This window comes from Capricornis sumatraensis, chromosome 2 (assembly GCF_032405125.1).
Source record: "Capricornis sumatraensis isolate serow.1 chromosome 2, serow.2, whole genome shotgun sequence".
Taxonomy (NCBI): domain Eukaryota; kingdom Metazoa; phylum Chordata; class Mammalia; order Artiodactyla; family Bovidae; genus Capricornis; species Capricornis sumatraensis.
In genome coordinates this window covers 175,586,943-175,608,413 of record NC_091070.1, presented here as the reverse complement: position 1 = coordinate 175,608,413, position 21,471 = coordinate 175,586,943, and the positions used below count along the sequence as shown (strand labels likewise).

Here is a 21,471-nt window from a genome sequence, read left to right as displayed (position 1 = left end):
GTTTTATTTTCAGTACTTGCAGTCTTTCCACACAGAGGACTCTTCTTGGTCTTGAATGTGGAAAGGCATCTGTTCAGGGCAGAAAGAAATGTTTTATGTTAAGTCTTACTCTAGAAAATTTGGTTTTAGCTTTGATGACACCTAGTGTCAATGGAATGCAATAAATGTTTAATACTGCTTTATGATGTTTAGGCATTTCTCGTTAACATCCTCAAGTACGTTTTCCTCCTCAAAAATGCAAGCCTTAGTATTGATGTGAAAAATAATTGATACATAAACCACATATTTTTAATCTCAAGAGCCAATCAAGTTTCTCTGCGTATTCAGTGTATAGATGGGACTAAAGGAAGCTTAAGGACAATGACACTGTCTTCGTATGAAAGAGGAATTTTTTCCTAGTTGAAAATGAGAGGTAAAAAGCTACTGAATTCTGTTTATAAATTTTAAAGACCACCAAAAATAACCTTGCAAAAGTAAGATTTGCAGGTACTGTAGTTTTATTTTTCCCACTTTATAACCACCTAAGGGCACGCCCCCACCCAGCTGTATAAAAATAAAGTATAATATGAACTATAGTCTCTTTCTATTCAGAGAAGAAATCTTAAATTAACAACAGCAATTCTAAACAAAGACAATGATAAAAATTTAATTGGCTTAAGAATTAAAAGGATACTAGATACTATGTTTTTAGGATTTTTAAGTATCCGTGAAAATTCTTTCATTCCTAAAATATTTTATAGTTGATTTCTTTTGACCTCAGTTATTTTGGGGCATAATCCTTTCATTATTGTATAATGAAGCTCTAATTCCATTTATTTAATATTTTTCCATATGCTAAACACATGCACACACACACATTTTCCACTTTTCATTTGAGGTCATATAATTCAGTTAGTGAAATATTTCACTCTTCTGTAAGTTTAAAAACTAAATCCTACGCAGAGATGCAACACTGGGCCACAGTTTTAAAAAAGAAGACAGCCACTAGACTCATATTCTTTTATGACATCTGATTTCTCTACCATATGTGCAGCACAACAGTGACATCTTAAGGCCAAGTAACTAAAGCTCCTTTAGCCAGAGAAAGAACTTGAATTGGGATCTGTGTTCAAAGAAATTTCATTATATTATTAAGAACTTTTCAAGTTTACAATTTGCAATTGGTAGATCTTAGAAGTGCTTCTTTATTTATGACTTCTTTTGCAGTCTTTGTGAACATTTTAATGTGTACTAAATGCTAACATTTTACATAGACATATTGTATATTAATGCATGCATTTCACTGCATAGTTTATTGACACTCCCCTTGTAAAGATTTTATGGAAGAAACAATAAGCCACGGCAGTATAGCAAAAGAGGCTTAATCTTTATAAATTGGGGCCTTTTCTGTCTCTTTGCTAGCTTAGGTGGCTGTATACAAATTCGGGTGGGAGGGGCCGGAAACACCTCTTACCATTTAAGGTTTTCTACATGGTGAACTCTAGCCAATTCGAAACAAATTGCTTACTTTAATAAAAAATTTTACCGTTTTATAAAAAGTTAAATCATGACATGTTTAATTGAAATGGCTGTGTTGTAATTAATATTTTGAGATAATTGTGATTTTGAGCTTAAATTATATATAAAAATTGTCATTTTTGTATGTGTTAAAAAAAACTACTGTATCACAACAGTACCTTTTAGTTGAACTACATATTGATGTAAATAAAAACTGAATGAAGACATATTTACTACTTTATTAACATAGATTGTGAATGTAGTTAATGTTTTTTTTGCTGTATAAGACCATGACAACCTTGAAAGCTGCTTCATTTTATGTGCAAAGAACTCCTATGGATCTATATTTTAAATTTACTGAATCAATGAAGTTACTTTGTCAGTTAATTCGCAAATGCAAGCTGTATTCTCCAGTTTTATTTTATGTATTGACACTAAAAGGTAAAGGTGTACAATGTGATTAGAATGCATTTTGAAGATGCTTTCTGTACAGATACAAAATACAGGGACTATAATAATGCTGTGCAGTGTATAGCAAAGCCATTTTTCGGCTTTGATGTACTCAACTTTTTCAGTATTTAAAGAAGTGTTTTGAATAACATAAAAGTCTCTTTATTGTATAAATAATAAAATGTCACCTTATTGTAAAGTGTCTTTTGTTTAATATGGAAGCTGATTTCTTAGGCAGCAACAGAGTTGTTGTATGAAAAGGGAATATTTCTTTTAAACCAAAAACATAAACATTGTAATCAATATTTGAAAAATGTAACTTTTTAATGAACATGTAGTATTTATCTTTATTAGCAATGATTTTTTCATAATATGATTATGTCTCAATCACCCAAAAGCTATCTATCCATCCATCTATTATCTACTTACCTACCTGTCCACCCATCTATTTATATAAACTAGTTAATACCATCTATCAATTGGTTACTTAATAGAATCACACAGTACATTTTATAATGACTGACTAGCCTACTTCTGATATTTTTGGTGTAAATACAAATGTTTATATTTAATTTTTATTAAATCGGTTCATCTATAACAAATTACTTTTTAGAAAACTACCGCATGACTACAAATTTAGTCTTACTAACATTACTAGCAAATTTAAAAATTAAGACCTTGGAAATTAAAAAGAAATGCACAAGGAAGGATTAGAACACATCAACAGAGTAATTATACATACAAATACCTGCTTGGTATTTAAATAAAACACATTTCAAGATTTCTATGCAGTATATGCTCTTATTTCCTGTTGCTGTTATCTATAAAATTAATAAAATTTCAGTTTTTTTTTTAAAGAACAAAAGGTATCGTTTAAATGCTCACACTCTGAGGGAAAAATATGCAGATCTAATTTCTTTAAATGTGTTGAATCTAGAAATACTAGGTTGTTGTATGGAAACTTAGTACTTTAGTACTAAGCATCTTAAAAAAAAAGTCCAATCAAGTTTTAAATTCAAAATTGTGAGAGCAATTAAAACAACACTTTTATTATTTTCTCCACCAATAACTATATCTTGTGTACCATTTCTGTGACATTAGAAACCCTGGTAAAATGATTTCATGAAACATGGAAAAAAGACTAGGAAAAAACATTTCAACTACATTAAAACAAAACAATAAACATTAATTTCAAACTTATACTGATACCAACCATATCACAAAAGTCTTATCATGGATAATGAAAAGCCTTATTTTTTTTTAATTCCAAAGAACAGTATTAAATAAAATTCAATTGTATAGTCAATGAAAATTTAGAAATTAAAAAAAAGTTTAAAGAAAAGATAGAAATTGGATGGTCATATTCAAGTCAGTTGGTCATAATATACGTAACACAAGTAGAAATGGGAAAAGCATCTCTACAAAAATGCTTTGTCATTATAAAAATATTTAACTATAATAAATAAAAATTCACTTTTGAAGAAACTGTTTGCTATATGGGAATGAGTGAATTATTTTTGCATAAATCTTATGCAAAACATTTAGAACAAATGTATGAACACACTACGTGGTTACACCATCATAAATGAAGATAATACCTTAGAAAAATGTTAGTTATCAATTTAAGAAGTCTAAGAATTAACATGACCAAGATTATGTAATGACTGCAATTTAAGTAGGAATTCTGTCTCTCAAATATTCCAAAATAGCAGCTGTTCCTTTCATTAAGATGGCTGCTCGAGGAACACGGAATGGATTTCCATCTAGCAGCAATGTCCTAAACAAAAGAGAGAAATCAGAATTTTAACAAAAGAGAGAAGTCAGAATTTTAACATTTTCCATTAGGGAGGCATTTCTTCTAATTTCATTTATTATTTCATAAGTAAAATATGTGTATTTTTTTTGAATTGTCCCTTTTCAGTCTAAGCATTTAAACAGAATTGTAACTATAATAATGACTGAAATAACATTAACTGAATACTCATTACGTGAACGGTATGGTTCTAAGTAACTTATGTTCACTGACTCTCTTAAAGATCTTGACAATTCTATGAAGTAGGCACCATTAATATTTCAATTTTATAAATAGTAAACGCAAGCTCAGGAAGGTAAGAAAGACTTGTCCAAGATTACAGTTATTAAATAGAAGAGCTGTGATATGAATCATTATTTTACCCATCACCTCCTCAATCTTATAATGACCATATACTAAATGGTTGAATTATATTTACACACACTTTAGAATGAGCAAATTGACAAATACTCATATCAAAGACTATAACATAGTCAATATATCCTATCCACACCAGCAACATTAACACATCTGTCTTTGTACTTCCTCCCTTGACCAGATGCACTTATAAAATCTATTTAAATGTTCTGAAATGAGTGCAGTTTAACATCTAAGGGCTGGTTGATTTACTTATTAAATTTAATGAAATAAATTATAAGAGATTTTTTTCTTAATTTTCAATAACAACTGTTTATATAAACAAACATCAAAGGAGTCACAACATATTATACAGTAGATCTAAATTATATCTTCAAATATATCTGTGTGCCATGGGAATTCTTTTAAAGACTGATTTTCTCAATTTATAGAAAAAAAGTTAATTATAGTCAATCTTCACTACTTATAGACTCCAAATTTGCTGATTTGCCTGCTCACTAAAATTTATTAGTCACCTCCAAACGAATACATGAGGCACTTTGAAGATCATTTTGGACATGTACAGAGCAGCAAAAAATTTGAGTCACTTGACACTGAGGACAAAAAAGGTGACACTCTGTCTTGTATCAGCTCTCATACCATAAACAAGTGTTCCTTCCATCGTCTATTCAGTGTGACTTTTTTTGTATTATTGTACTTTTTCTTGGTGATTTTGCTGTTTAATACAGCCTGCAAGCATAATGCTGACATATTTCTAGTTTTTCTAAGCACACGAAGGATGTCATGTATCTTACAGGGAAACACACACGTTAGATAAGCTTCATTCAGGCATAAATCATAGCGCTGTTTAGCCATAATTCAATATGAATGAATCAACAATATTAAATAAGGCATCTTAATACAGAAACACACATAACACAAGATTATGTGAGGATTGGTTGATGAAAATGTGACCAGAAGCTTGAAAGAGCCTAACGCTGTGCTTCCCCTAGGGAGTAATGGTTCAGTATTTGTTAAGTTGGTTTTCACAGAGACTTTATAGAATACACTTATGGAACATAACAAGAATCAACTCACTTGCCTTCTATAATTCAATAATTGAGGTACCAAAGATATCAGTGCTGCCCTAGTAAACTAAAATGTTAAACCATTATATGCAGTTTTCAATAATTAAATTTTTCTGACACAATCTGTTTAACTACTAGGCTTGCTGTTCATGTCTCAAATTCCCTTTATATTCATTTAACAAGTACTCATTAGGTGCTTACCACTTTCTCGGCACTGGGATAACTCTTGTACAGGAGGACAAAGAAATGATATAAATGAGTCCTAACAAAGCAGGATGGGAAATCTTAGGCTTGACTAACTCTGCCTGGAGTTTGGAAAGGTTTTTAAAGGTGATAATTAGGTTGATTACTGACAGAAGCAGGGTAAAGGCACTTGAGGCTGAGGTAATAGCAAACACAGAGTAAGAAAGACCGTGCAGGGCTTGAAACAAGCGGTAGTAGTCTATAATCAGATTTTTAAAATCCCTATCTGCACAGCTAAGGAGTTGATATTTCCCTGATGTTTTTATGCAGTAGTTTCAGGTTATACACATACAGAGGAATGAGAAAAGTATCACTAAAAACAATCAACATGTATGATAGATGTGTACTATATTTACACATACAGCATGCTATATAAACAAAACTAAAAAATACATTTGGTAAAATTTGGAAAACAGAATTGGGATTCAGAGTTTTGTTACTTGTTATTTTTAACAGGACATTACATTTTTTATTTCAACTTGCCTGCAAGAGTACCTCAAAAAACAAACAAAAAGAAACAAAAATACTTCCACAACTGAATAAATGAAAAAACTTAGCATTTACCTTAAGTTCACACAGTTACCAAGCTCTGGTGGAATCTGTAGGAGGTCATTATTTTGAAGGTCCAATGTGATCAGATTTTCCATTGTCTTCATTTTCTGAGGGTCCAAAGATCCAACTTGATTATTACTAATCAAAATTGTTTCAAGTGTGGGAATTCGATACAGAACTTCAGGTAGTATTTTGAACCTATTAGAATATGAACAGAACAAACAGGAATCAGAGGCAAAATTATCCCCTAGATGATGGAAGTTTGATCTAATGACATAAAGCTTTCTTAATGTAAGTTTTTTTTTTTGTTTGTTTTAATTTGGTATAAGTTCTGCACTTAAATTTTTCAGAAAATTCTTAAAAATGGATAAGCTTTGGAACCCTTGAAATATATGTTAAGTGGACATATATGTTAAATTGTTGCAGTTTCCATTGACTATACAAAAAAATCAAACAAAAGTTCAGAGTAAATTCTCCCATGTTTTTCTTTTCTCATTCAGGAGACAGGAAATCTTCCTGAAATGCTCTTTATAAAATGTCTCCATGTAGGTATTCTTCCTTAGTTTACTTTTATTTCTTATGAAACAGAATTACTGCCAATATTTAGAGTAAAAGAGACTTATACTTTGCTTTGACTTAGGCTTCAACAATCAAAAATACATTCATTTTGGTTTTTGAAAACATTATAAAACAACTCTAAGTTGCTGGCTTCTTATCCAAAGTAACCCTGAAGATGCCACAAGAGAGCTGGGAAAGTTGATGGCTCTCAGAGCAATTTCCAGTAACACTTCAGGATCCCTGGGTGGGAGGAAAAGAAACTAGCTTGGTTTTAACGTGAGGCAAACTGCTGCCTCAACTGGAAAAGAGAAGGATGTGGTAAAGGAGAGCTGTATAGTGGTGGCCTTTTCACTTCCTTTGCTGCCTTGATGTTAAAAAAAACTGAACTACAATGAAGGGTAAACTCATTAAGGAAGTTCTGAAGTTACAGCGGGACGGAAGAGTCAATAACCAGAGGTACAGATGGACCAAATCATCTTGAGTAGTCCCTCCAACTTCTCCAAAGTAATTAAAAATGATGCAGCTAACCAGTTAACAAAGAAGTTAACATGAACAAAGTAATTAAAAATGATGCAGCTAACCAGTTAACAAAGGAGTTAAGGTTAGGTTTTGCCAGCTCCCCAAAGACATTAATTAACAATGCAATTGATAGCTCAATGCATGAGTGCATGCTTAGTCACTTCAGTCGAGTCGGACTCTGTGACCCTGTGGACTGTAGCCCTCCAGCCTCCACTGTGCATGGGATTCTCCAAGCAAGAATACTGGAATGGGTTGCCATTTCCTTCTCCAGGGGATCTTCCCAACCCAGGGACTGAATCCAGGTCTCCTGCATTGCAGGCAGAGTCTTAACATCTGCGCTACCAGGGAAGGCCCTGATAGCTCAACAGACAACTCAACAGAGAACTGATAGTTCATATCAATAGAGAACTGATAGTTCAATTAATAAAAATTAGAATACACAACTCAATAGAGAACTGATAGTTCATATCAATAGAGAACTGACAGTTCAATTCACAAATTAAAAATTAGAAAAATCTGAGAAGTACTTATATTTTTAAACAATGACAGCAAAGGTATAACCTATACTCGAGAAAACACAAATAATTGAGCAGACAGAAAAAAAATTAATAGGCAGTATTTTAACATCACTGTGCCTTAGATTTCTTATCTGTAAATGAGCATGAATAATAGCACTAAAATTATGTACTTGTTACAAGGATTAAATGAATGTATACGAAGGTCATGGGACAGTATCTGTAATATAATAAATGTAAGCCACTACCATTTATATTAAATTGTTACCAGAATCAACTTTCATCATAGGAAACAATATGACATCATTGTTAAGAGCCCAACTTCTGGAGTCAAACCACCTGGGCTCAAATCCCAGCTCTACACTCCTCGATTTCTAAATGGACATAGTAATAGAACCTACCGTGCCGGGCTTTTGTGAAGATTAAGTGAGGTAATACACGTAAAGTACTTAGTTCAGTGTCAGCAGACAATAAATATTAATAAATAAGCGCCCAATAAAAATTAGTTATTCTTGATTATTACACTGGGCTTCCCTTGTGGCTCATCTGGTAAAGAATCCACCTGCAATGTGGGGGACCTGGTTCAATCCCTGGGTTGGGAAGATCCCCTGGAGAAGGGAAAGGCTACCCACACCAGTATTCTGGCCTGGAGAATTCCACAAACTATATAATCCATGGGGTCGCAAAGAGTCAGACACAACTGAGCAAATTTCACTTTCACTAATTATTATATCTTAGTGTTTACAAAATGCAATCTAAATTTCACTAGCATAAAAAGCTCTGAAAGGGCTGGCTACTGCTACACATCCAATATCATTTGGTACTTCTAGTCTTCTGCTACCTCACTTTTTGGTCTGCCTCTTGAAGGGTCCCAAACACATCATTTTCTCACATCCTTGGGCATCAATACATGCTGCTTGCTCTGCATAGGATGCCATGTCCCTGTGTGTTCCAAGCCTGTTTCAGAGCGACCTCCTCCACCTTCAAGTAATCTCTGAAATACCTATGTATGCACTGCGCTTCCTCTGTAGCAATAAGAACTATTTATTTGCATATCTGTCTTCCTACCAGGCTACATGTTTCTTAAAATAGTTAAAAGGAACAAAAAAATGTAGACATCAGTTGTGAAAATTCTAAAACGGCAACATCACTTTTAACTCTAAGTGGAACTAAGTGACAAAAAACCTGGATATTTAAACGAGGAAAAACATACAGCCTTTTTGTTTGTCTCTTTATTCTCTAGTAATCTCTAGTATTCTCCAGTAAGATCTACAAATTTTCTACAGAATAATTGTGAGTAAGATGTTTCTTACCTATTAAAGGAAAGGTTGATAGTTTGTAGCTGTGTCAATGATTCCATTTCTTCAGGCAAAGAATTTAAAAAATTATTCCTAAATTAGAGAGAAAAAGATGATTTACAAAATTTGAAAATTTGTCCAACTTTATAATTAAAGTATTGATTGGACAAAAATTTACAGAGCTCAGTTTGTCAATTCTTGATTTCATTAAGACTGTGTCCTGAGAATTCTGAATTAGTCAAAAGCTTTATGTATTTGATCAATGGGCCTAATCCTAATACCAAAGTGCAACCAACTGGTAATGCAAACAACTCTTTAATAATAGATTTAACAGAGTAAACACTGTAAACTAATCCCTTATCTACTTCAAACTGTAATCAGCAATACTTTCCACAGTCAGAGCCCTTTAGGTCATGCCTATAAATACTGTATTATTTGACATCACAAGTATTCTATGTATTTGATTAATACAAATATTTCATATATAGAATAATTGAAGAATAACGGAAAAATTACACGAAAAAGATGAAACAGAAATGCAAAGAGATTCTGTATATTTAGAAACTTAGAGTTTTCTACTATATAAGTAGACTGTTTCTACTATATAAGGAAGACCATTTCTACTTTTAGTTTAGAATTTTAATTTGCACAATGTGTAACTTTTCAAGATCTTACAATAAAACACAGAAGTAAAGGGAATCTCATTTACCACTGAAATGATCTGGGAAAAAATTTAGAAGGTTAATAAGAAGGTAGAAATATTCTAGAGGCCATACAACTACTACTGTTGTTGCTGCTTGGTTGCTAAGTCATGTCTTACTCTTTTTGTGACCCCATGGACTGTAGCTCACCAGGCTCTCTGTCTATGGGATTTTCCAAGGATGGACTTGGAAAACCCATAGAGTGGGTTACCATTTCTTTCTCCAGGGGATCTTCCCAACCCAGAGACTGAATGCACATCTCCTGGATCCGTTGAATCCACAGGTGGATTCTCTACCAACGAGCCACCAGAGAGAAGCCCCAAAACTACTAATAATAGAAAACATTTGTGAGGAACTTATCTCCAACTAGATGGGTATCCATCACACTGAGTAATTTTCTCTAACCTATATCTTTGCATTCAGAAGTGAAGCCTAATATATTAATATGCCATACTTTGTACAACTCAACATATGTCCTTTTTTCTTTTCTCTATTTTTCTCCATTATTGTCTTTATTAATCCATGCTGAATACCAACTGATAGTCTGTATCTTCTCCTAGAGTCTTATACATACTGATATAAGCATATTTTAGTCACTTAATTAGAAATTTCCAGGTATAGTTATAGACAGAGGCACACACATATACACACAAGGATGGAATGAAAAGAAATAAAGTCAGCAGCACTGGGGCAGGGATTCATTCTCACTGTTCCATTTAATACTGAACTAAAATGTGATTTTAAACTGTTTTGCCAGTGTAACTGTCCATGGAAAATAGAAATAATTCCACATTTAGCAAGAGCATATATGCTAATATACTTGTTTTAACTGCATAAGGAAAAAATTTTTGTCTCTGTATGAAGACTAAATCTTCAAACAGATATAATTAGCTTATTGTAATTTTAACTATTGTGTGAGTGGAGCAAGAGCAGTTACATTTTAATAAACTAAAACCACACCTAGTAACAACATACATGAGCAGTAAGAAGCCCAGGCAATAGAAATATACTTTACAAACCAAGTTTTAAAGCCTAAGAAAATAAACGACTATCTGACCCTGAAATACCTATTATCACCCTCAAAAATCTGTGACACTTCTGATCCTGTCACTTAAACTTAGGACATATTTAAATTAAACTTTCTATTACCTCTGTAGAGCCTTAAATAGTTTCATTTTTGCTGTCAATCACAGTGTTCTTTTTCTTTAACTTGCCTTGCGTGGTTAATATATTTTGAAACCAAATGGGTTCTTTTTATGATAAAGTCATGCTAGCTATTGTGCCAGCATAGGATTTGGACAGTTTTATGTTAAAAAAGAAAAAAGCAATATGAAGCAAATACTTTCCATGTGCTATTTTAATTTTGCTTAAGTATGAATCTAATAAAGTGTCAGTATGTCCTAATATTTTAAATAATTGTCTTATCACATAACTTCAAATGACATCTGATTAAAATATTTCCTAAATGCTTACTTTTAGATTACTCCTAAAATTTTATTACTAAAGACCAATTTTGTTTCTTAGGAAAACATGAGAGAAAGGGCAAAAATCAGGTAAAATACAAATTATTATTAAAAAAGGGGAGCAATAGTATCAATAAATACCTGAGATCTAAAAAAGTCAATTTTTGAAGTGTACATAATTCCAAGGATATAAAGGAAAGCTTATTATAACTGAGATTGACATCAGAAACCATTTCCTTCAGTTCCACAATCCTGAAACAATAATAATTTTAAATATTAATACTTGAATTCACTGTCAAAACTTTAAAACTACAAGCTGACCATAGAGAAAAAAAGCTTATATTATTTTTGCTAATTAAGATTTTCTGTAACTTTTACTTTTCTCACAAAAAATCACAGTCAGTTTAGATGTGTAACTGATAAAAATAGATTTTTAAAAACGGCTGCAATATTATCTATCCAGGAATTTCTATTTGACTTTAAATGTATGTTGAAGTTTAAGAAACCATTCAGTCTATACTTAAACTAATTATGGACTCACTGCACTTTCTGCCAAAATCTAGGCAATATTTTATTAATTCCTATCTCAGGAAATACTTAAGTAAATTTTACCAAATCCCTCAAATATTAACAATGTAAGGTATTTTATGTAGACTTTCTAATTAAAAAACTATGAAAAATAATTATTATTGCAACTAAGATGCAAGTACAACTGAGAATGAGTCACAGCTTAATAGAAATAGCATCATTAACAGTTCTTACCTTTTGGGAATTTCACATAGCTGATTCTTACTGAAGTTAATCGAAGTGATAATGTTACTTTTTACCGCATCAAACACTTCATCAGGAATCAAAGCTGTCTGTTTATCACTAAATGAAAAATGGTTTAAAAATGCATCATTCTGGGACTTCCTTCATGGTCCAGTGTCTAAGATTCCATGCTCCCAATGCAGTGGGCCCTGGTCAGGGAACTAGATCCCACATGCCCCAACTAAGACTGAAGATCCAGACAGCCTCAACTAAAACCTGGTGCAACCAAACAAATAATTTTTTTTTTTAATTGCATCATTCTTAGCAATCTGGAAAGACATGATTATTGCTGTTCATTTTAAAGGCCTTTAAAGATTTCATAAGGAGATTTTTCAAGGTAGTTTATTATGAAGTTCTGTAAAGAATACAACAAAAACCTACCAACTCACAAAATGTTAGGAATTCAGACAACCTATTGTGTCATAACACTTTGTGTCACACCTTTGGTGTGACATAAACTCACAGTCATAAACTCAATATGAATAAAAACAGGTACCTTTAAAGTCTAAGATGTCCAAGAGTCATACAGTAAAGGAACAGTAATTGGGATTCCTGTACTGCAGAGAACAGCTAAATCTTTAATTTTAAAAACTATCTCGCCTCCTTTCTTAAAAATCTCTTAATAGAGTTTAGCTGTCAACTTTCTTTGGATACAGAGTTAACTGCAGACAACAGTCAATTTTTAAAAGTTTAGCACGATACTAAACTAGTTTTCTCATAACCTAAACCAGTTTCTCCCTCACTTAGCATGTGACTAAGTACACAGGGTTATGGCCTTGGACTAAACTATTTCTGGTTTTTTCATTAATATACTTTGTTAATTTACCTTCCTTAAATCTCAGTTCTATGAAGTTAGAATCTAAAGGCATTTTCTTTTCATTAAATTTCATTACATTTCTTTTCGATTAAGATTTTCAGTTATATTTTCAATAAAATATAATTTTACTAAGAAAGTATAGTAGAACTCTGGCATTTGCAAATTTAACAATTTGGTGTTATAATTGGGCATTATGCCTATGTTCTTCTTTTACAATTTTTAATTCCTAACCTCATCCACTGAAAAGAATCTTCAGAGGAATGGCAAAAATGAATGACTGTATGAACAAGAAAACAATATTACATATAATGTGTGATACTGGAGAACTGTATAAGAAAAGCACTATAATACAGAAAGATAAAAAGCCTAAATTTCACCGTTATTATGCTTCCACTTTTGCTTTTGGGTTCCATTTTCTGCTGTGCAGATGGAGTACTTTTACCTTTTCGATCAGAATTGCTCAAGTCACAGAGAACTGATTTATTTAAATTAAAGTTTGAAGAGTTATGCTATTTTAAAAACTTCAGTTGAAGGCATTTATGCCTTAATATTGGGAAATAATTTATACCTTAAATAGAATACTTCTGTCCAATTCAAGTCTCCAAGGAAAACAAATTACAATAAATTTAGAATCAAAACAACCTAAGATATATAGTCTTAAGTGTTACCTTTATTATGCTTTTGTGATATCTGTGCCTTTAAAGAATGAGAATGATTAACCCTCCCCCCCAAAAAAGTATCAATACTACTTTATAGATTGCTTAAAACAATTAAAAGAAAGAGCATATGTAAAGTAGCATAGTGTTCAGCATAGAAGAGAAACTCAATAAACTCAATAAATCATATCCATGCAGAGTAGGGGGAATGGAAGCCAGAGATAAAAGGAATTCTAAGCCAAGAAATTCCAAGACAGGAATCAAGTCTGTCTGAACATTTGGTATATTACAAAACCTAACATAGAATTTGGTACCTAGTAGGTTCCAAAAATATCTACTGAGTAAATGGGTATATTATGTGTAAAATAAAACATACTAAAGTAGTACACTAGTATGCTATGAAAAGGACACAACTACAACTATGGATGAGTACTATCTTGTGTTACAGTGTCAAAGAAGGAAGGCTTAGAGTAGTGATTTCTATGTGAATGAAACACAGCAGATATGAAATGGAGACTGTATCCTGACTGCTGAGGAGGTAGAACCCACTGATACTACACATTAAGGAAAAGAGGCCAGGAATAACTGAATAAACCTTGTCACTATCTGACTTGAGAATGTATTCTTTTCATTACAATACCAAAGCATGAGCTAATCACTGAAAGACTTCTGACTGTACTGGCTGTTTTTATCATTGTTGCCTTAGACAGTACTGACGAATACTTGACAATCACTTCCAATTTCCACATGGGTATCTTCTTTCTCCAGTCAAACACATGCCCATAATATATAAACATCATTAGGCTTCTCCCTCAGTTTACATACCAACATTGTAACTATTTCAGGTTTAATATATGTGCCACCAGAGCACATTATTATATTATTTGACTTGAATTCAGATATATAAACAGAGTACAACCTCTCAAGCTTGGCCTGCTTGAGGTATTCATTAAATAAATGATACTTATACTTCTTAGTTACCAATATATGACCTCCCTCCAGTATAATTCTCTCTGGATGCTAGTTCCTAAGTCAGAAAATTTTATTACCAAACAATAATGCGTCTCATATTTTACAGTTATAAAATGTTATTATAAAAAATTACTATTGATAACCATATATCAATCTCCTTAAGCATAATAAACACAAATCACCTAAGGAATGGGCTTAAGTTCATTGTACTTTTAATATGCTTTTATCTCATCACTTTTTTTGCAACTGCTATTCTTCTAAGTACTAATGCACTCTGATGAATTCTTCTTCACCAACTGTCCTTTTTGCTGAAGAATTATTTCTGAAAGTTACCTATGTGTTTTACAACATTTAAGAAAATGAATTACATACCTATAGTCTAACATTTTTAATGTGAGGATGGTATGCACATTGACTCTAGATTCACTTGGCAGTGTCATGGCAGTCTCAGTAACAGAATCATTTTGGCTAGGTCCATCATCTGGCAAAAGAAAAGTTATATAAAACTAATATTTATACTACAAAGTCATTTAAAAATTCCTGGAAATACTTTAAAAGAGTACACATGATTTTTAGATACTATTGGTGAAAATGTCTTTTCATATGCTTTATTTCCAGTAACTCAAATCTAGGTATAGAGTTTGATCTTTATTTAATTGAAAAAAGATAAAAAGTTCAAAATCTTTTAATAAATCTTACCATAAGAAAATTTAGGAGTAGGAAAGGATAAAGAATAACTACAATGTCTCAGAAGAAACAATGACAAGCAAAAATAGTATTCCTTCCAACGAAGGAATTTGTTAACAAAGGAAAAGTACTATTTTCCAAAAATGTCTACCAAACAGGCATCTGCCTATCTTTTCAGTTTAGGACATAATGAAGCTGATTATCCCCAATCATTTGAAATCTGGCAATCTGCATAGCCTAGTAAGCTTTTGGTACATTAGTTATATTTACTAAGATTTTTCCTAGCAAATATAAGACTGTATTTTCAATAGATATTTCCTAACATGCTTACCCACTCATTTACATACAGTCAACTCCTTCACCAACTTCTAGAGACTGTATCATGTTTAACACTGTCATCACAGAGCATAAAAAGCAAAACAAACAAAAATCATCCACAATTAAAAGAAATGGCTTGGTGATTTTTTTGGCGAAAGAAACTTCAGCCATTTAGACATAAATAAAATAAGACAATTTTTAGCAATGTGGAAATGATGGAATAGTCTTAATAGTCACATTAAGAACAGAGGCTTGCCAAAGGAACATTAAAAAAAAATTAGCAGTATCCCTGATCTTTCCTCAACCCTGCAGGCATTTAATGAAACTTGCTGAATGATACTAAGTATATTTCTCTTGCCTTAAGCTCACCAGATATTCATCAGTCAATAATTATTAAACTATTTTTTCCACACAAATACATTATGTTACATACAGTAACATAATAAATGACAGACTATCGAATAGAGATAAACGACACAGAGGACAACACTGATTTCAAGTGAAGTGCTTGGCTATTTAGAAGTTCCCTAGCGGTTTGCTTATGCCACTTCAAAGAATACGTAATATATACTGCCAAATTACATCTGCAGAGACAATATTAAACCAGCAACAAAACCCAACATTATTTTTAAATGTACATTTATATTAGCATGATTATATATTAAAATAGAATATTCTCAATACTTTCCAAAGAGCTACTATGATTTTTTTTTAATTTATTTATTTTAATTGGAGGCTAATTACTTTACAATATTGTATTGGTTTTGCCATACATCAACATGAATCTGCCACGGGTGTACACATGTTCCCCATCCTGAACCCCCCTCCCACCTCCCTCCCCATACCATCCCTCTGGGTCATCCCAGTGCACCAGCCCCAAGCATCCTGTATCCTGCATCAAACCTGGACTGGCAATTCATTCCTTATATGATATCATACATGTTTAATAATCAGCATCAAAGAGAATGTAAAGAGGAAGGCAATTGTCTCTTGGGAGGAGTGGGACACTATTGTGAGAAACAGATTTACTTTGCACTATATTTTCTTGTACATTTACATTTATTGCCTTTTTGATTAAAAAAAACCAAGATGGTAAAATTCCATAACTGGATCTAGATTCAATGCAATCCCTATCAGAATGATAACTTACTTCTTTGTAGAAATTAACAAGCTGATTCTGAAATGTTTATGAGATTGCAAAAAAAAACCCAGAACAGTCAAAACAAACTATTCTGAAAGAATAAAGCAGGAGGACTTATATACCTTCCAATTTCAAAATTTATTACAAAGCAATGGTAACCAATATACTGTAGTACTGGCACAGGATAGGAATACAGATCAATGGAATAAATTTGTGAGTCTAAAATGAACCCTAATTTCACGGTTAACTGATATTCAACAAAAAAATGCCAAGACCATTCAGTGAGAAAAGCTGACTTTTCAACAAATGGTACACAGAAACTGCATAATCACATGCAAAAGAATGAAAGTGGACCTTTATCTTATAGCATTTATAAAAATTAATTCACAGTGGATCAAAGACATGAATTTAAGAGCAAAAGTATAAATCTCTTAGAAGAAAAAAAATATAAAATCTTCATAAAACAGTATTTTGCAAAGAAATTTTAGATATGAAACAAAAAGCATTAGCAAAAAAAAGAAAATGACTTAAAATTTTTTAAAAAAACGTGTTTTGAAGGACGCTGAGAAAATGAAAAGACAACACACAGACGCCTAGAAAACATTTCCAAATTATGTATCTGACAAGAGACTTATACCTAGAATACATAAAGAATTCTTACATCAACAATTAAAAAATTAAAAATTGGGCAAAAGAACTCAAGATATTTCACCAAAGGTGTACAAATGGCTAATAAGCACATGATGCTCAACATCATTATTCAAATCTGTTAATATACTTCCCAGTCAACAGAATCCTTATTTTATACAGTAATAGTCAAGTTTTGTTCTTTTACAAAGGTAAAGCATTAGGTGCTGACATAATATTTATTATAATTTCTAACTGGTACCCTATAACACAACTCAGAGATTAAGGACAGAACAGTATTACTGTGAATTTAAGAGTGTTTTCATAATTTCAGCATATTTATGGTCTCATGGATTCAGATCAGAACCACATCTACCAGAGGCCATTTCTTCTAAATATTTATACTAAAACTATATGCAAATTTATATACAATTAACACTTCACCACTTTTCACGTTATCTTTCAATATATGGGAGAAAATAGAAGAGTACCTTTAATCTTGCTTCGGAGGTATTTTAAGACTTCTTGGGTTCCTTTCTGAAAAGAGGGGGATAAAAACATATTCACCAGACATACATTGTAGTTTTATATTAATAGATCATGCACATGTTTCAATATCAAGTTTAAAAACAAGAGCTGAATTCTAAATATGCTTACATTTATAATTTCTCTTCGAATGGTTCTCAAAGGATTTCCTTCAAGTGCCAGGAATTTCAAATGAAGTCTTCCCAATGAACAGGGCAGACTATAAAAGATTAAATAGATTTCACGGAAAACATTAGGGATAAGTATAATTCAACCAAGCAGTTGATTATAAAACAAACAACATATGACAAGCTTTACATCATAAAACAGTGTCAAAGAAAACCCAAGTTAATTTAGGCCTAAAATATTTCCTTTCAAGATAAATGCCAAACATGTTTTAAGTAAGATTTGTTTCAATACTGTCATATTATGATTATTAGAAAAAGAATGTGAGCTATAAAATATTTCCAAAATTGTAGACAGTACCACTCTTATGGCAGAAAGCGAAGAACTAAAGAGCCTCTTGATGAAAGTGAAAGATGAGAGTGAAAAAACTGGCTTAAAACTCAACACTCAGAAAACTAAGATCATGGCATCTGGTTCCATCACTTCATGGCAAATAGATGGAGAAACAATGAAAACAGTGACAGACTTCATTTTTCGGGGCTATAAAATCACTGCAGATGGTGACTGTAGCCATGAAATTAAAAGACACTTGCTCCTTGGAAGGAAAGTTATGATCGACCTAGACAGGATTTTAAAAAGCAGAGACATTACTTTGCCAACAAAGGTCCGTCTAGTCAAAGCTATGGTTTTCCCAGTAGTCATGTATGGATGTGAGATTTGGATTATAAAGAAAGCTGAAAGCTGAAGAATTGATGCTTTTGAACTGTGGTGTTGGAGAAGACTCTTGAGAGTCCCTTGAACAGCAAGGAGATCCAACCAGTCCATCCTAAAGGATATCAGTTCTGAGTGTTCACTGGAAGGACTGATGTTGAAGCTGAAACTCCAATACTTTGACCACCTGATATGAAGCTCTGACTGATTAGAAAAGACCCTGATGCTGGGAAAGATTGAAGGCAGGAGAAGGGGATGACAGAGGATGAGATGGTTGGATGGTATCACCACCTCTATGGACATGAGTTTGAGTAAACTCTGGGAGTTGGTGATGGACAGGAAGGCCTGGCATGCTGCAGTCCATGGGGTCGCAAAGAGTTGGACATGACTGAGCGACTGAACTGAACTCAGACAGTGCTAAAAAGTAAATGTTAGCAAATAAAAAAATTCCTAAATGAAAAAAGTCATAAAGAATAATTTGTAATCATATACTTCAGATTTCATTCAAAAAGGAAAGTCATTTTTTTTTGGTACACAAGATAAAACCTGTTGATATACATAAACATTAAATCTCAAAATTTATTAAGCATCTATAATATACTAGGAATTGTTGTAGGGATATCAAGGTCCTTTCCCTTAAAAACTTTTCAGATGAACAAAAGAAAAGGAAACATAAATGGCTAACCAAAATACAGGAATTATCATATGTTGCTGGTGAGCATGTAAAATAGCACAGCCACTTTGGTAAGTGGGAGGTTTTTCAAACACACATTTACCATACAAGTAAGCAATCCCACTCCTGCATATTTACTCAGGAAAAATGAAAATTATGTCCAATAGAGACTTACATGAGTGTTCACAACAGTCAGAAAATTGAGAGCAATCCAAACACCCATCAACTAACTACTGAAGAGATGAAAAAATTGTGGCATATCTGTATAATGGAATAACACTTAGTATAAAAATAAAATGAAATAAAAATGAATAAATTACTAAGACAAAAATCACACGAATGAATCACAGAAGCATTATACTACATGAAAGAAAGCACAAAAACTATATGCTGTGATTTCATTCATATGATACTTAAAAAAAGAAAACTACAGTGACAGAGCTCATCAGTGGTTGCTAGGGGTTGGGTGTATGAAAGGTGGATTGACTGCAAAGGGTATGAAGAGACTTTAGGAAAACAGAAACGTTCATTACTGTGACAGTGAATTACACCAATACCTATAGTTGTCAAAAATCATCAAACTGTCTATTATATATATATATATATATATATATATATATAATTAGATAATGCTAAACAAGTAAAGCTGCTTTCAGACTAGGGAAGTAGAAATTAGAAAAAGGACTAAAGGGAGAAGGAAGTAGCAAAGCCTGGATTTGGACCTAAAAAGAACAGAATTCCATTAGGGAGTCAAGCAGGAAAAGGGCATTTTAAGGTAAAGAAAATGAAGAAAGAAAAAGTCAGCATATTTACAGTTCAATGTAGTCATAAGATACTTGTGGGACCCAAAGATGAAAAAGAGAGAATGATGAAGTCTGACTATGAGATGTACTTGACTATTATGCTAAAAATCCTGGACTTTTATCTTACAAGACAGTGATTCCTAATTGTTGGTTAGAAAACCAGATGTATCAAAATCTCTCAGGAACTTTAAAAAACAAAACCAAGGCAATCCTAAGGTCCCACTGCTAAAGATTCTGATTTACTACTGTATCTGCATTTTTCTTCTTAAAACTTTTCTTGTGGTTCTAATACATAGCCATAATTAGGAAAAAGTGCTGTAACAATGGAGAACCATCAGTTTTTTAGTTGAAGAAAAAGCTGATAACTTGTATTTTATAAAAACTACTCTGGTAGCATTGTAAGGAATCAATTTTGTTAAAGGAGATTCTGGAGGGGTACGAAATGAAAAGAATGGTCTTAATGTCTAGGACGGAGAAGGCAATGGCAACCCACTCCAGTACTCTTGCCTGCAAAATCCCATGGATGGAGGAGCCTGGAAGGCTGCAGTCCATGGGGTTGCTGAGGGTTGGACACAACTGAGCGACTTCACTTTCACTTTTCACTTTCATGCATTGGAGAAGGGAATGGCAACCCACTCCAGTGTTCTTGCCTGGAGAATCCCAGGGATGGGGGAGCCTGGAAGGCTGCAGTCCATGGGATCGCTGAGGGTTGGACACAACTGAGCGACTTCACTTTCACTTTTCACTTCATGCATTGGAGAAGAAATGGCAACCCACTCCAGTGTTCTTGCCTGGAGAATCCCAGGGACGGGGCAGCCTGGTGGGCTGCTGTCTATGGGGTCGCACAGAGTTGGACACGACTGAAGTGACTTAGTAGTAGTAGTAGTAATGTCCAAGAAGTATGAGGTTAGATGAAAGTAAAGAAAATATTTACTAGCTTCATTATGTTCTAGGCCCTGTGATACATACACACTTTATATCCAAAGCTCTGGAGAAGGAGAAATATACATATCAGAAATATTTGTACTGATTACTTAAATAGTATTTATCACCATTTTTGTTTTAAATATTTCCTTTCTACTGTTTTTACATATTACTAGTAGCCATAATAAAACTGCTATGGGGAGAAAGGTAACTCCCTGGTGGCTCAGATGGTAAAGAATCTGCCTACAATGCAAAAGACACAGGCAATGTGGGTACAATCCCTCGGTCAGGAAGATCCCCTGGAGAAGGAAATGGCAACCCACTCCAGTATTCCTTGCCTGAAAAATTCCATGGACAGAGAAGATTGGTAGGCTACAGTCCATAAGGTTACTGAGAGTCAGACACAACTGAGTGACTAACATGGGGAAAAACATACATGTCAATATTTATGAGGCAAGCAATTCTTTCATTCATTAATTATAGGTACTTTTAGGAATATCCGTTCACTTACTAATTGTCATAAATAGAAGTGACTGAAAAGAATGGTCACTGTCCAAGTATTCAAATTGATGGTCAAGATGTACCATATGCCATATGTACACTGTGAAAACAATTCTGACTTTTTAAAGTAGCTACTGAAATAGAAGC

The 21,471-nt window shown here is 33.0% G+C and overlaps 1 protein-coding gene across 1 annotated transcript in view; it reads right to left on the bottom strand.

Annotated features, from left to right (window-relative positions):
- Positions 1–2,353: 2,353 nt before the first annotated feature.
- LRRC40 (leucine rich repeat containing 40) overlaps positions 2,354–21,471 on the bottom strand; it is a 40,797-nt gene continuing 21,679 nt past the window's right edge. Inside the window, exons 8-15 of the mRNA XM_068965407.1 lie at positions 17,719–17,806; positions 17,553–17,598; positions 14,661–14,769; positions 11,796–11,903; positions 11,175–11,285; positions 8,885–8,962; positions 5,992–6,177; positions 2,354–3,724 (exon numbers count right to left, since the gene is read on the bottom strand). Coding sequence (XP_068821508.1) covers positions 3,619–3,724; positions 5,992–6,177; positions 8,885–8,962; positions 11,175–11,285; positions 11,796–11,903; positions 14,661–14,769; positions 17,553–17,598; positions 17,719–17,806 — 832 coding nt within the window. The 3' untranslated portion in view covers positions 2,354–3,618. The remainder of the gene's footprint in view (positions 3,725–5,991; positions 6,178–8,884; positions 8,963–11,174; positions 11,286–11,795; positions 11,904–14,660; positions 14,770–17,552; positions 17,599–17,718; positions 17,807–21,471) is intronic.